Source organism: Diabrotica virgifera, chromosome 8 (assembly GCF_917563875.1).
Source record: "Diabrotica virgifera virgifera chromosome 8, PGI_DIABVI_V3a".
Lineage (NCBI taxonomy): Eukaryota > Metazoa > Arthropoda > Insecta > Coleoptera > Chrysomelidae > Diabrotica > Diabrotica virgifera.
Genome location: NC_065450.1, coordinates 165,796,617 through 165,813,294, shown reverse-complemented (window position 1 = coordinate 165,813,294; position 16,678 = coordinate 165,796,617). Strand labels below are relative to the sequence as shown.

At 35.2% G+C, this 16,678-nt stretch overlaps 1 protein-coding gene across 1 annotated transcript in view; it reads right to left on the bottom strand.

The window, feature by feature from the left end:
• The window catches only part of LOC126889583 (cobalamin trafficking protein CblD-like), a 38,551-nt gene extending 27,753 nt beyond the window's left edge, over positions 1-10,798 (bottom strand). The window contains exons 1-2 of the mRNA XM_050657983.1: positions 10,468-10,798; positions 10,146-10,303 (exon numbers count right to left, since the gene is read on the bottom strand). Coding sequence (XP_050513940.1) covers positions 10,146-10,303; positions 10,468-10,618 — 309 coding nt within the window. The 5' untranslated portion in view covers positions 10,619-10,798. The remainder of the gene's footprint in view (positions 1-10,145; positions 10,304-10,467) is intronic.
• Between the last annotated feature and the right edge of the window lie 5,880 nt (positions 10,799-16,678).

Here is a 16,678-nt window from a genome sequence, read left to right as displayed (position 1 = left end):
ACAAGGAACTGTCAAATAACACCCCCAAATCTTTTATTTCAGTCACTGTTGATAGAACGCTTGTATTAATGTGATAGTCAAACGCAACATTATTTTTAGATTTGCTAAAGGATATAACAAAACACTTATCTTTATTTAACTGGAGACAATTGGAAAGAATCGCGTCGCTTAAGTGGAATTGGGCAGGACACGTCGCCAGATTGCCAGACAACCGATGGACAAAACGTATTGTCGAGTGGAGGCCGCGAGAAGAAGCACTACGGAGCAGAGGACGCCCACTAACCAGATGGGCCGATGATTTGAAACATGTTGTCGGTAACTGGATGCAAGCCGCACAAAATAGAGATGAATGGAAAGAGCTGAGGGAGACCTATGTCCAGCAGTGGACGCGTACGGGTTGATGATGATGATGAATTGGAAAGAGACCAATTGTATAGAGAAGTCAAGTCTTCCTGGATCCTTAGACAATCAGACATATTTGAAACTTTGAAATATAGCTTAAGGTCATCAGCAAACAGCAAAAACTTTTATTACCTCAGAAATATAATTAATAAACAAGTTAAAGAGAAGAGGACCCACATGTAAGCCTTGTGGGACCCCTGAACTGACCAAGATAGGAATCGAAAGTGAACCCTTTATAAAAACAAACTGCACTCTTTCATCAAGATAACTACTCAACCATGAAAGAAACCACTCAAGAAAACCTATACATCTTAATTTAAAGATGAGTAAAGAATGGATCACTGTGTCAAAGGTCTTCGAGAAATCAGTATAAATGGAGTCCACTTGGTACCCATCTTCGAAAACCCTGACAATGTAATCATGATATAAAATAAGATTTGTAGACGTAGATTTACCCTGCCTAAATCCATGTTGCTCATTAATCAAGAGATTTATACAGTGCCAAGTAAGATATTTGTTTAAAATTAATTCAAAAAGTTTGGGGGTGGCAGATAACATAACAACAGGTCTATCATTTTTTATATTGTCTCTGTCACCGTTTTTAAATACCGGAGTTATATAACTGTCACGCCACTTACTAGGGAAGGTATGTCTCAAAGATAAATTAAATAATACATGTAAAGGTTTAGATAAACTGTAGACACATCTTTTTAAAAAAATATGTTGGAATGTTATCCGGGCCATAACTGAGTTTATCCTTGAGACCATTTATTGGGACCGTCCAAGTTCGGAAAAGCGACACCTGGTTTCTTCGCTCTGCACTTTTATTCGCACTTTTAATTATATTGGCCAATCATATGGTCCTGGTTCCTGGATAATTGTCAAGGCCATAGTCCAAAAAAATTATAAGAAGAAAAAATAAGATTCAGGTTATGTTATTAAAACGTAAACAATTGTATGTAGTAAATAAAATTAGTTATTAAAATGCAGTAATGCAAGCAAAACACAATTAATTACATTTACCTTTATATAATAATTGCATATCATATCAATATTGTGGAGCAACATATATTTTTTCTTCTTCATTGACAGTAGATATGAAATATATGTCAATTTGACAATTTCAATTGACAATGAATTATTTAAGAAAGTTACAATATTTCTCCGCTATTCTCGCACGATCGTTTCTCGTATCGCCTCCAAGTACTTGCACACCACGAATACCCTCAAAGAGTTCAGAAAGTGAAAATTGAATAAACGGAATGTCGACCGAATTTTTTAATTTAAAATCGTAGTTACTTAAATTACCTTTGTCAGAGCGATAGACACTAGAGAAATGGCTCGCAAACAAGTTTGCTATTTTCTCACTTGATTCTGCTGACATGTCATTAAAATGCATAACACTTGGAATTCCATGGCTTTTATTCAATGAGTTAACATGATTCCAAAATTGTTTTGAATCTGAGTGAATAGATTCCTCAATGTTTGAGATATAAGATTTATAGCATTGATTTGTTAATGTTTAGCATTGTGTTCCGAGATCTGAAAATAAGGTATAATCAGCAGCCGACTGAGTATGTTTGAATCTAGTATAAGCAGTTTTTTTTTAAATAACAAGTTTTTTTAATTCTGGAGAAAACCAACGAGGAAATTTTGAAGGTTTATATACTTCTCTCGGAACAAAAAGTGATATTGCCTCAGAGACTACTTCATAGAAATTATCTACTGAGATATTAATATTTGCATGATCAAAAACAATATTCCAGTCAACAGAAGAAAAATAATTATTTAGACCCACAAAATTTGCATTACGATAGTCAAAATATGTAGTATTATAATCTAGTTGTTTAACATTACCACTAAAACTAAAATCACAAGTAATTGCCACATGATGAAAATTATTGGGAAGCAAAGTGTCAACTGCTTCATAGACTGACAGTTTCTGATAATCTTCAATACTGCGGAAAATGAGATCCAAAAATATGCCACGTTGATTTGGTATGATATTTGATTGCCTCAAGTTTAGGTAAGAGAAGCATTCGCATATCAGCTTTGCTGGATAGTTTTGTGGGCAGTCAACAAGCAAGCCCTCTTCATTTGAATGAGCCCAAGAAGCCAGTGGCGATTAGCGATAGAAATCTATAAATTTACATTATATTGCTTGTTTCTGACCTTTATACGTATCAGAGGGGTATGTCAACTAAAACAGTCACTGTCACAGTACAGTGGTAATTGTAAAACTCTTCCAATACATCTAAAGGTAAAAAACAATATCTGTACAATGGTCCAATACATAATGTAAATTTATAGGTTTCTATCGCTAAAGTTCCCACCTCTACTAGTTTCATCTCTTTTATCTCACAACTTAATATGTTTTTCATCTTTTGCGTTATTTTGCCAGTTATTAGCGCGATCATCACTGTATTGTTTACTATGACTTTTGACATTTATTATTTTCAAAGACAGTGACATTAGCGCATTTGTTTTGTTTATTGGAATTTATAACTGATAAATGTGTTAAATAATACTAACTTAATAATTGTGCTACATAAATAAGTTAAAAATTGTGAATTTTTTATTGAACTTTGAATTTATTTAATTATTTTTTCAACCTTAGTTTTTTAGTTAAATTAGTGATGATGTTCAATTTTCGTACAATTTGCAGTGGTGAGTGTTAACACAGAATAAATAACCACACAGAAGCGAATCTGACTGTCGTTTACATTGATTTTGTTGGGACCGAAATATTTGACCTTGTGCACCAGAACTTGATGTCCTAAGGAATAGACAATTCCAAATTAGGTAATATTTTTGACAAGTAGTTATTAAATATGAAATATAAAATTTAACTATAAAACATAAATAAAATATAAAATAAAACATATATAAATATAAAATTTAACTATAAACAACTGTCACGTCAGTCGCAAAAGTGGGGTTGCACCAGTTACGTTGACACATGAGCATGAAAATTATGTTACTGTTTTCGGCAGGAGTTTCGCCTCTGTGTGGTTATTTATTCTGTGGCGTTAAGAATGTTCTATATTAATGTTCCATCCATCCATCCAATGGCACTACAGCCCAAATCGAGCCTTGGCCTCCTTCAACAAGCTTCTCCAATCATTTTGATTTACAGCTGTTCTTTTCCATGAACGCGTTTCCAGGAAGTTCCTGGCATCCTCATCGATTTCGTCTTCCCATCTCTTTTTAGGTCTTCAAACAGGTCTCTTTCCCTGCATTCTTGCATTTAGCAATTTTCTGGGGATTCTATTCTCATGCATGCGGACCACATGCCCTGCTCACCATAATCTCTGCGGTTTAGTGTATTGGGCCTATATTAATGTTAGCTAAAAAAAATTTAGGTCACTAGATGAATTATACACGTTTGATGCCTTGAATTTCATAAACCTGTTGTCCGATTTGAGTGATTTTTTTAGTATCTTATAGCTTTATTATTTAAGAATCTCAATGTATTAATATTGTTGCTAATAGACAGGTAAATGTCATTTTATACCGGGTGTAACAATCACACTGTGTTTGTTCCTTAACGTTCGGAACACTCTGTGGAATATTATAGCATGGATAAAATATTGAAATTAAAACTTAATTGTAGCCTTAGGCTTTCTTAGCATTTTTTTTCTTGATTCATTTGCTTATGTTGGATAATAAAAAAGTTAGGTACTTTAACAACTAGAAATGTTCTTCATCAATACAGGGTGTTTCTAAATAAGTGCGACAAACTTTAAGGGGTAATTCTGCATGAAAAAATAATGACCGTAGGCTTTATAAACATATGTCCACAAATGCTTCATTTCCAAGATACGGAATGTTGAATTTTTCTTACAAACTGACGGTTTATTTGTTGCTCTAAAACCGGTTAAGATATGCAAATGAAATTTGGTAGGTTTTAAGAGGTAGTTATTGCGCATTTTTTGACATACAATTAAGAATTTTATATTCACCATTGGCGTGCATATGTTATGTATCTAAAATATTTATACCCGTATGCACGCCAATAGTGAATATAAAATTCTTAATTGTATGTCAAAAAATGCGCAATAACTATCTCTTAAAACCTACCAAATTTCTGTTGCATATCTCAACCGGTTTTAGAGCAACCCTATATCTCAGAAATAAAGCATTTGTGGACATATGTTTATAAAGCAAACAGTCATTATTTTTTCATGCAGAATTACCCCTTAAAGTTTGTCGTACTTATTTAGAAACACCCTGTATTGATGAAGAACATGGCTAGTTGTTAAAGTACCTAACTTTTTTATTATCCAACATAAGCAAATGAATCAAAAAATAAAATCTTAAGAAAGCCTAAGGCTACAATTGAGTTTTAATTTTAATATTTTATCTATGCTATATTTCAGAGTGTTCCGAACTTTAAGGAAAAAACACAGTATGATTGTTACACCCGGTATAAAATGACATTTACCTGTCTATTAGCAACAATATTAATACATTGAAACTCTTAAATAATAAAGCTATAAGATACTACAAAAATCACTCAAATCGGACAACAGGTTTAGGAAATTCGAGGCATCAAACGTGTATAATTCATCTAGTGACCTAAATTTTTCCCGCCAGTGTATATTAATAGAAATAATATGTTAATTTCTAAAAGACGAATATCTTTGATTGGAATTTCCTCATATGAGTGATTGTAATAATCTTTCTGTTAAGCATATCTCTTATGTTACTGCTCTATTAGAAAATACCACATGTACCTAGTCAAAGAAAAACTGCAAAAAACTGTGGTGTATCTTAATTGTCAGTTTGAAGTGGTTGGTATGGCAGAAAGATTTCAGTGACACCCAGAGGGCAAGGAATTTTAAAGAATTTGGCTGTAAAACACATAAGAGTCACCCATAGTGATATAAGGAATAAATTGGAAGAAGCAGAGTGTTCAGTATCGGAGTCCACTGTATGTCTAAATTTACACAGTATGGGATTCAACAGTTAAGGAACCAAAACCATCACCACAAATGTTCAAGAAACACTTAGTTTCAGATAATTTGCATAAATATTTGTACAAAATTCCCTGCACCTTACGGTAGAAGGGATTATGATTATATAGGTATATATGTATAAAGTCCTTTTACCCTATGACGGCCGATATGTAATTAAGAGATGATCAGTGGGTCTCAAACAGTGGGGCGTTAATATTTAATTCCGATCGCTTGAAAAGTAAAAATATTTAATTTCCTGTATTTTATGTTCAGTAAGAATATTGGATTTTACTCTATTAAAGGCAAATAAAATGAATATAATATGTATATAGAGGGCGTGTTAAAAGAAGTGGGACGGAATATTTCGAATACTCGAAATTATTTATCGACATCAAATGTTAATTAAGATCTCTATTTTGAGTAGAATGAATATTATACGAATGGTTTTGCATGCAGTAAAATTGGAAAATACTTGACAAGTTGCTGCTATGTCCAAATTTGAATAAAATACATCCAGCACTTTACTTTCTACAGATACTGTATTAAATATAACCTTGAAACAAACTGGCACTAAATCACTTCCGAGTTTTCAACAAAACAAAAGGTTTAAACAAGTGTAGTGATTGCAAAAACGGTTGCACGTTTTAAATAAGACTTTTGCTGATTATGTATTTTGCTAAAATGTTAAATAACACCAATACAATTAAATTCACAAACATCATTTAATCTTTAACCATAAACAAAAGTGTAATATTATGATGACAAGTTTGAATTTGATAGACTTTGTCGATAACAGTGTCCTTAATAGATATTTTTTAAATACCATGAATCATTTTCCAATGATTGGTAGATTTAAGAAATACATATCTACTAATTACTAAACAATTTTTTTTACGTGTATAAAGAAGATTATAATAATTATGACACATGGTACTCCTTATTTTTTTTTTTAAATAATATGGTTTTGTAAAGGCATAACTTTGATTATTATTGGCTAAACCTACATTATACGATACGTCACAAGAAATTAAAAAAAATAACATGTAAATTCACTGTTTAAATAAGATACGGTGTGCTGGAATAAGTGTTACCCCCCCCCCCCTTAATAACCTATTTATTTCTAGCACATAAGCAAAACACTCGGACATGACGATTTTTAAAATAATCAAAGCATATTATAACATCAATGTTTCGAACTTTACGCGATCCCTCTTCAGGTGACAGGCAAAATATTGATTTTTTTTTAAATGGGAAAGTACATCATGTGATAGCTCATTTAAAAGTGTTTACTGATTACAAAAATGTAGAATACTTTAATCGTTTTTAAGAGCGTAGGCGCAAAATTTCGAATGAATTGTTTTTAAACACATTCATTTTTTTCGAATCCTGAGAAAACTAATAAGTATTTTTGAAAAATTTAAACGCAGAATAAAAGATTACATTATTACCGAGGGCTGAAAGTCCCTTACCCGTTGTCCTAGGTGAGCGACGGAAAACGACGCAACGCGATGCGATGCGACCAGTAATTCACGCGACGTGTGGCTTATGTAGCGTCGCATCGCGTCGCTTTCCATCACTCAAACCAGCACAAAGGTGACGATGTCAATTCATTCCTAATCTTAAGTATGGGGAAGTATTGCTGGAAAATTCATATTAAATACTTAGCTTTAAAAAAATTCATAAACGAAGAAGAAAGACAACAAATATCATATATTTAGAGCGAAATAAATTTGGAGTTTCATCATTTATATTCGAAATTAATAAATAATCCACGTCGGTTTAAAATATATTGTGGCTTATTACCATGCACTTTCGATTATATTATTGCAGTTGTTAAACCCAGTACATATTCAACTGCCAATAAGTAATTTTCAAAAACCAATTTCTATTGAGAAGACGCTGTTACTGGCTTTAAAAAGTATGTTAATGAAAAAACACTGGTACTATACATATTAGTTTTTATTTAATTAATAAACTATTGAGTAGCATAATTTGAATTGAAAAAAGCAACTTGCACTTGACACTGCAAGCTTGACACTGACACTGCATCGTGTCTCGTCGCGAACAATCGCGAACAAAACAAATTCGCACTTCGTCGCGTCTTTTCGTAGACTGATTAACCCGAAAACGTAGGCCACACACAAATACAACCATTACTTTTCGCGTCGCGTCGACAACGGGTTAGAATAAACAAAAAATTCTTTTGAATGATATATTTAAAATAAAAAATCCGACAAAATTTTTCTTTTTTTTTCACCCCTATGACTTATTAAAATAATCATTAAAGAAGTTCTCAGTGACTTTCTACCCTCGATAACACTGTAATATTTCATTCTGCTTTTAAATTTTTCAAAAATACTTATCAGTTTTCTCAGGATTCGAAAAAAAAATTTAAAGCACTCATGGGAGTGCCGACAGAAGTGAAAACTTCTTATAGTGTATAAATTACAAGCTCAATGCTTTTCCACATCCAAAAAGAAGTGCTATATAAGCGTTGCATACGTTCTATGCTATTTATGTATACATACACATAATATATATTATGTATGTACGAAATTTATTTCGGCAAAGTGATGACGGTCGCAAACTCAATAATTTGTTCCTATCTAAAAAGTGCACAACATCCCTACAGAAGTTTTCACTTTAAAAATTTATTTCGTCAAACAATGACGGTTGCTAATTTAATACTTTTTCTCCATCTAAAAAGTGCACAACATCCCTAAGAAGTTTTTATTTGAAAAATTTATTTCGCCGAATCGATGACGATCGCTAATACAACACTTATTCCCCATCTAAAAAGTGTATAACGTCCCTAAAAAAGGTTTCGCTTCAAAAATTTATTTCAATACCTCTTTCCTATCCAAAAAATGCACAACGTCCCTAAGGAAGATTTCATTTGAAAAATTTATTTCGCCGAAGCGATGAGATGATGGTCGCTAATTCAACACTTTTTCTCCATCTAAAAAGTGTATAACTTCCCTAAAAAAGGTTTCGCTTCAAAAATTTATTTTGTCGAAGCAATGACGGTCGCGATGGCGGTCGATAATTCAATATTTTTCTCCATCTAAAAAGGGCATAACGTCCATAAAGAAGATTTCACTTCAAAAATTTATTCCGTCGAAGCAATGACGGTCACTGATTTAATACTTTTTTCCCATCGAAAAAGTGCAAAACGTCCCTAAAGAAGTTTTCACTTCAAAAATTTATTTCGCCGAAGCGATGACAATCGGTAATTCAACACTTTTTCCCCATCTTAAAAGTGCACAACATCCCCAAAAAAGTTTTCACTTCAAAAACTTATTTCGTCGAACAAATACCGTTCGCTAATTTGATACTTTTTCCCCATCTAAAAACTGCACAACATCCCTAAAGAACTTACTTCAAAAATTTATTTCGCTGAAATGATGACGGTTGCTAATTCAATACTTTTTCCCCATCTAAAAAGTGCACAAAGTCGTTAAAGAAGTGTTCACTTCAAAAATGTATTTCGTCGAAGCAATAACGGTCGCTAATTCAATACTTTTTCCCCATTTAAAAAGACCAAAACGTCCCTAAAGAAGTTTTCACTTCACAACATTATTTCGTCGAAGCAATGACGGTCGCTAATTCAATATTTTTGCCTATCTAAAAAGTGCACAACGTCGCTAAAGACGTTTTCACTTCAAAAATTTATTTCGCAGAAGCAATGGCGGTCGCTAATTCAACACTTTTTCCATATCTAAAATGTGCACAACGTCCCTAAAAAAGTCTTCACTTCAAAAATTGATTTCGCCAAGGCGATGACGATCGCTAATTCAATACTTTTTCCCCATCTAAAAAGTACACAACGTCCCTAAAGAAGTTTTCACTTCAAAAATGAATACATTTCACAATATTTTGACCGAAATTTTGCGCCTACGGTCTCAAAAACAATTAAAGTATTAATCATTTTTGTAATCAGTCTTTCAAAAGCTTTTAAATAAGGTGTTGCATGATGTACTTTCCCATTTAAAAAAATCAAAGTTATCACTGTCACCTGAAGAGGGACCGTGTAAAGTTCGAAACATTGATACCATAATATACTATGATTATTTTAAAGATCCATGTCTGACCGTTTTGCTTATGTGCTAAAAATTAATAAGTTATTAAGGCGGGTAACACTTATTCCAGCGCAATGTATATTCCGTACTGTTGCAATAAAATATTAAAACGAATAAACAAAAACTTGTTGAGTAGTGCTGATTGACACAACAGACCAGTAAAATGTTATTCATACAGATAGTGTAAAATATATCGCCGCTTATCTGGTCCGCTAGTAATAAAGTTATCAGAATTTAATTGCAAAGCGGTCTTCTTAGGTGGAAAATACTTTAGGTATATATTTGTACAAAATACAAACTAAGAGTTTTTTGAGCATTTTGGTGGTAGTTGGTTTTAGATGTCAAGTAAGCAAGGAAACAGTGTTGGTTTAATTGGCAATTCAATTTCGTAATATAACCTTACAAAACGTTCTTTGACAGACCAAACTTAGATTTGAGTGGAATAATCTGTACTAATATGATGTTGCCACTTACATATTATCAGTTTGTAATTGTAAACCAGTAGTTTCTTCGAATGGTGCAACTCGTTTGAAAAATAATCATTGATTTAAATTTAAATAGTCGAATTGGCGGTTAGCAAATCAGTTGTTGAGGCAGTCTGATGGTGCCACTGGGCATAAGTTTTGTCATAAAATTACAGATATTATAATGCCAGTAGAAACTGTATCTCTACTCTACTGCAAAGCTAAGATATATTGTTACTTACACTGTCATCTATTTGTTCCATTATCAACTCATGTTGAGATCTGACGGTTGTTTGAGTATCATACCAAGCAATTCCAATATTACCTCTCAAAAACAACGGAAACTCATTTGCAGCCAATAATTCAAAACTTGGGTCACGCCAAACCAAATTACAAGAATCTACAATGAATTTATAATTAGAAACATAATTCAATATTAATATAGCATGCAAAAAATAGCTCTTGCAATTTTATGATCAATTGTTAACAAAATCAAACACTTATAGGATCTTTAGATACAAAGGTTGTATTTTAGGTTCACATTTTAAATAAAATAGTTTCTACCTTCTATAGGTTGTTTTGATTTAACATATTTGTATGGACTTTCACTGGTATTTCCACTTCCGACTTTTCTTGAATAATTTCTTAATAGAATAGCTACACAATTATTATTTTTAATTGTCTTGTGTAATAATGAAAAATATCTACATGACATCTTTAGATTTTACAAAATGTTGACATTTGTAAATAATTTAGAATTTGCATCATCTTTGACATTGACATGACATTGACTTTAAATTTTTTGTTCTGAGCTAATTTTCTTCTGTTGTGGCATTTTTTAATGAATAATCGACATTTTGAGAACGATTTCCAAAGTGGAAATCGAATTATCAAAATAGACTGATGTATTTTAAAGTAAAATAATTGTGGTTGTTTTTTTTAGTATTACATAACATGACACAACGACGTAATATTTACGTCATTGGGTATGACCCTTGTTTGTACAGGGTCGTCTTTCACCTATTACAGGCCTTGGGCACACATTGGGAAAATGGGGCCCCTTAATTATAATAAAGCACTATTTTGTTAGTATAAAAAAAGAACATAGATACTTATGCAAAGTTGTAGCTTAATTTAAGTAGGTACCTATCTATGCTGATTGAAGCGAGGTACCCTTCTAGATTTGAGATGAGCAAAATCGTTAATCACATCTTCAAAATCTATGATTTCAAGCATATCACAATCATCTATCGACATTAGCGACAAACTGTTTAATCTGTCTCGAAGTATTTTACTTCTTTTAATTTTTTAGTCGTTTTAATTTGGAGAAGGAGCGTACCTCACTGTAGTTTGTTACCATAATGCTATACTTATAATGCTTAAAAAGATTATCAGTGCCATTTCTACATTAGGAAACATGTCTTAAATTTTTGTCTCTTTTAAAAGATGATTAATTTCCGGATTACTATTAGTTCCTTCTCCTTATAATTTCTATTTTGATTAATTTTCAAGTATTCTATTAAATGCAGGAATTCCATTTGTAACTACTATTTCTCGTTTACGTAATCATAATATATTTCAGCAATTTCTTTGCAACTTTGTCTCAACCTGTGATGTGGGAGATCACAGTCCAACTCTTCGGAATAGGGCTTTTCATTTTTTTCATTTACAGTAATTTGTTTCGAGCTTCTGTCATGTGCCACATAATATTAATATATCTACGACATACGTTATTGGTATATATACAGATAGAGTCTGTAATTTGGATAACTCTTGACGGAGAAATTTATAATGCCGAGCTTCCACATGGCTCCGATCCTACTATCCCTACCCCAAAATACTGCAGCAAATGTTGCATTAACGGACACTCTATTGACGAATGCCCTCAAAAAGCATTCGTCTGCCCCCACTGCGGCGGCAATCATAAATCCAGCGCCTGCACAAAACAGCAGGAACCCAAATGCCCGAATTGCAGTGGTGACCACCCTGCATATTCCAATAAGTGTCCACAAAGACACACTATCCCCTCCGCCCAAAACGAAATACAGCCACTATCGATCGAAAGATCATTCCCTCCTTTTGAACTCCCAACGGAAACAAAGAACATCCTGTCGATCCAGACTGCTCTGCTGCTGAACCTGTTACCAGAACTTCGCGAGCATATCGCAGCAATCACGGCTAATCTAATTAGCCAAGTCTACGACCACTCGACAGTGGTCCACGGGTACGGAAGCAATGTCACGGTGACATTCCGCTCCAACCACTAGACACCCTCCCTTATGGATTTCACCCTAGGCACAGTCAACTGTCAGGGTCTCTCCAAAAAGAGACCCCTCATCAAGAATATCCTGTCGAAGCACAACATCCAGATCCTCGCACTCACAGATACTCTGTCGAAAAGCGATCCACACTTCGCAGGATATTCGATCATCCATCGAAACCGCTGTCAGGTTTCACGTGGGAATGGTATTCTCGTGAAACACGGAATACCGCACACCACACACACATTCCCACAAAATTTTCGTCCACCTGACGTAGACTTCCTGGCAATTGACGTGCATATCCCCAATAACGAAACCCTCACGATAGTCTCTTACTACAAACTCCCGGGTCAGCCACTCAGCAGGCACTTGCTTGAGTATTTTGCGACGCTTAGCAAGGCCGTGCTGATGGGTGACCTAAATTGTAGACACACACAGTTTGGTGATCACCGTTCAAACCCAGAAGGCATCCGCCTCACGGATTATCTACTAGACCTTCCCATCTCAAGAATCACCAACACTGAATACACGTTTTTGAACGCCAATGGGGCCTCTATTGTCGACCACATCCTAGTTACTAGTAACATTCTGGATCGGTTCGGGGATAGATGCCACACGGGCGATTCAATAACGTCAGACCACGTACCACTTCTTGTCGACACCGACATACTAATTCCAAAACAACCAAACCCTCCAAGATCTATAAGAGACTATCGTCACGCTAACTGGACTGAATTCCAAAATTTCATCACTCAAAATCTCCCTATGTTAGGCGAACTCGATACTAACGATAGTATCGACACCAGTGCAACCGAAATTGAGAACCTCATCACTGAGGCGATCACGCACGCAATCCCACTTAAACAAATAACCTATACATCACCGGCACTTCCACAATACATCATTGCCAAAATCCAACAAAAAAGACGTCTTCTACGTCAATACAAGGCCAACAGAAATCCACTAATCAAAACAGAGCACAACCGAATCTGTGCCAGGATAAAGAGGGAGATATCTGACCTAACGGCTCGCCGGTGGGAAGATGCTACCTCAAAACTGGACTACAGAGACGGAGGTAAATTCTGGCAGAAATTCAAAGTCCTAACAAAACAAAAACTATCTCAACCATCCCATCTGTTGGTCAACAATCACATAGTCAATTCCCCAGAAGGGAAAGCTGAAGCATTCAGAAATTCGCTTCAAAACAATTTTCAAACTCCAGACAACCCGAACTTTGATCGCTTATTTAAATTCAACACAGAATACATAGTAAATGTTACTCTCAACCACCACATTCCAGTCTATGATCCTATCATGGACCCCCTCACAAACAGGGAAACGGAGAGCTTTTGCCAAATAGGCAAAAACAGCGCTCCCGGACCTGATGGCATCAACCGAAGGTGCCTCAAAAAACTTCCAAAGAGTATCATCCCTCTTCTAACTAAAATATTCAATGCATGTCTCAAAAACAGCCACTTTCCTACTCCTTGGAAAGTGGCCAATACCATCATGCTTTTTAAAAAAGGCAAACCCCCAACCGACGTGGAATCCTATAGACCAATCTCTTTAATCAACACTCTGGGTAAGGTTCTTGAGCTAATCCTAAAAGAGAGGCTCAATGACTTTCTCGAAAACCACAATATCATACCAAAATTCCAATACGGATTCCAGTCAGGTAGATCTACTAAACATGCATTAATAGATTTCACTACTAAAGTTACTCAAACCATCAACGATGGTTCATTTGCCATAGCCACATTCCTGGATGTGCAGAAGGCTTTCGATCAGGTCTGGCATGACGGGCTTGTTCGGAAACTTCTGGACATCGGGCTACCATTACAATTTACCAAAATTGTACACTCATACCTCCACAACCGAACTGTCAGAGTGAAAATAGGCGATCAAAAGTCCACCCCCTTCACTCCACAAGCTGGAGTTCCCCAGGGTTCAGTCCTAGCACCGCTGTTGTACATCATCTACAACAGCGACATCACTAACCAAAATATCCCAGGTACTCGGCTGTTTCTCTATGCAGACGACACGACTCTGCTCACAACAACCTCTCGATACAACCCAAGAGTCCTCTTCAGAAGAGCCCAGGCTCTGTTGGACGGGGTCGGCGAATGGTGTTGTAAGTGGAGAGTCACGCTGAACGCGAACAAAACAACAACAATTGTGTTTCGCGCCCCTTCTGTGTCATATAGAATCATAATTAATGAAGACGACCAATATCCACTGAGACTGTTGGGAGAAAGGCTTGTTGTTAGCCCGACTGCGAACTATTTGGGAGTACTGTTCACCAGGACTCTCAACTGGGACGCAGATCTAAAGGCAACTTTAGATAGGGTAAGGAACAGGGCCAGACTTCTCAACCCTCTCTCGGGAAAAATTGGCAAGACACACAAGAAGACTCTCATTCACACTTACAAGACCTTTATTCGACCCGTCATGGAGTACAAATCATGCATCTACTCTCTTTGTGCTAGATCAAAACAAGAGAGGTTGTTGGGGGCAGAACGTAGACTCTTGCGTAGATGCAACTATGAGCACTGGCGATACCCCTCAAACGAAATCCATAACATCTCAAACATCCCCAAAATCACCGAGAGAATAAACTCTCTGAACAGGAACTTCACAATCAAAGTAATCAACGGCCCCCCCTCCGACACACAAGAATCTCTCAAATGTTCCTGTTCATCTTCCGGCCACGTACTCTGCCGAACGCCCAAACACAAAAAGATCCATTTACCGTCTGCTCTAATGCAAACATGCATTGACGAACTCCCGGCAGAGTACGAAAACATCCTTGAGGCTACTCCGTTAGCCTTCCGTACCCACCTATAACATATCCTCTTCCCTACCCCGAACAGGGAGAAGTTGGTTTTTTGCGGTTTTCCAACTTCATTGCACAATTATACCTGTTCGTCCCAAGAAAATAGCCGCAACTATTTTCTCCACTCGAACGCTCACTGTCCACGCTGCGCTCAAAAGCTACCTCCTGACCGCCCACGAGGGACGCAGGTTCGCCTGTCGTTGTACAATGGTTTCTAGGGAGACTGGTCGAGAGCAAAGCACGGGCAGTACACGTAAATGTCTATGGAACCAACAACAATCCATCAAAACTTTCTTCTCTGTTTCTGTTGACTTTTAGCCTTCTGGACACCACCGTCCGGCATAACCAAGGAAAAACACCAGGATACGACACTTGCCCCAGTGTGTTTTTCGGACTGTTTGCTTTTACTGCCACACAATACATTCACGACAAACCCTGAAGAGGACAAAATCCTAAACGGGGACGCACATTGAACGCATTTCTTCTTAGCAATTATCTAGACAAGCAAATCAAACAATGTTGGACTGGACTGGTAATTTGGAATAAATTCAGTATCTCAAATACTAATTGTTTTTTTGAAAATTGCTCAGACCCGTCGATTAGTATATCAAATTGTCCTTTTTAACATACAATAATAATGTATACAGGGTGTCCCAATTTAGAGATATGACGTCATCGTTGATTTTCTTAAATGTCAACACTGTCATTTTGATAGCTATTTTGATAGGGTGTGTAAAGTTATACATAATTGCAAAATATCAAATTTTTATTCTCTACCATTTACAAGATAATAAAAAATAACAAAGTTATGTCTGTAATTTGTAATAAATTCAATAATTCAGATATTAGGTAATTGTTTTTTTTTTAAATTCTCAGACCCGTCGATTAGTATTTCAAATTGTCATTTTTGACATACAATAATAATGTATACAGGGTGTCCCAATTTAGAGATATGACGTCATGGTTAATTTTCTTAAATGACAACACTGCCATTTTGATAGCTATTTTGATAGGGTGTGTATAGTTATACATAGCTGCAAAGTTTCAAATTTTTATTCCCTACCATTTACAAGATAATAAAAAATAACAAAAATATGAAAAACAAGTAAATCATAATTGAATTTAATTATTTCAATTAAGCAAATGCTCATAATGTTGCCCATTTATTGACAATATTATTGACAATAAGGGCAACATTATGAGCATTTGCTTAATTGAAATTATTAAATTCAATTATTATTTGATTAGTTTTATTCATTGATGTTTTTTATCTTGTAAATGGTAGGGAATAAAACTTTGAAATTTTGCAGTTATGTATAACTTTACACACCCTATCAAAATAGCTATCAAAATAACAGTGTTGCCATTTAAGAAAATTAACGACGACGTCATATCTAAATTGGGACACCCTGTATACATTATTATTACAGTGGAACCCCGATAAGTCGGCCTCCGATAACCCGGAAGTTCGGCTAACCCGGACCGATTTTCATCAGACAAAACAAACATGTTTTCACTTTGACTGAGTTTTTTACCAAGAAATAAACAATACTATACAGGGTGTAACAAAAATACAGGTCATAAATTAAATCACATATTCTGGGACCAAAAATAGTTCGATTGAACCTAAGTTACCTTAGTACAAATATGCATACAAAAAAAGTTATAGCCCTTTAAAGTT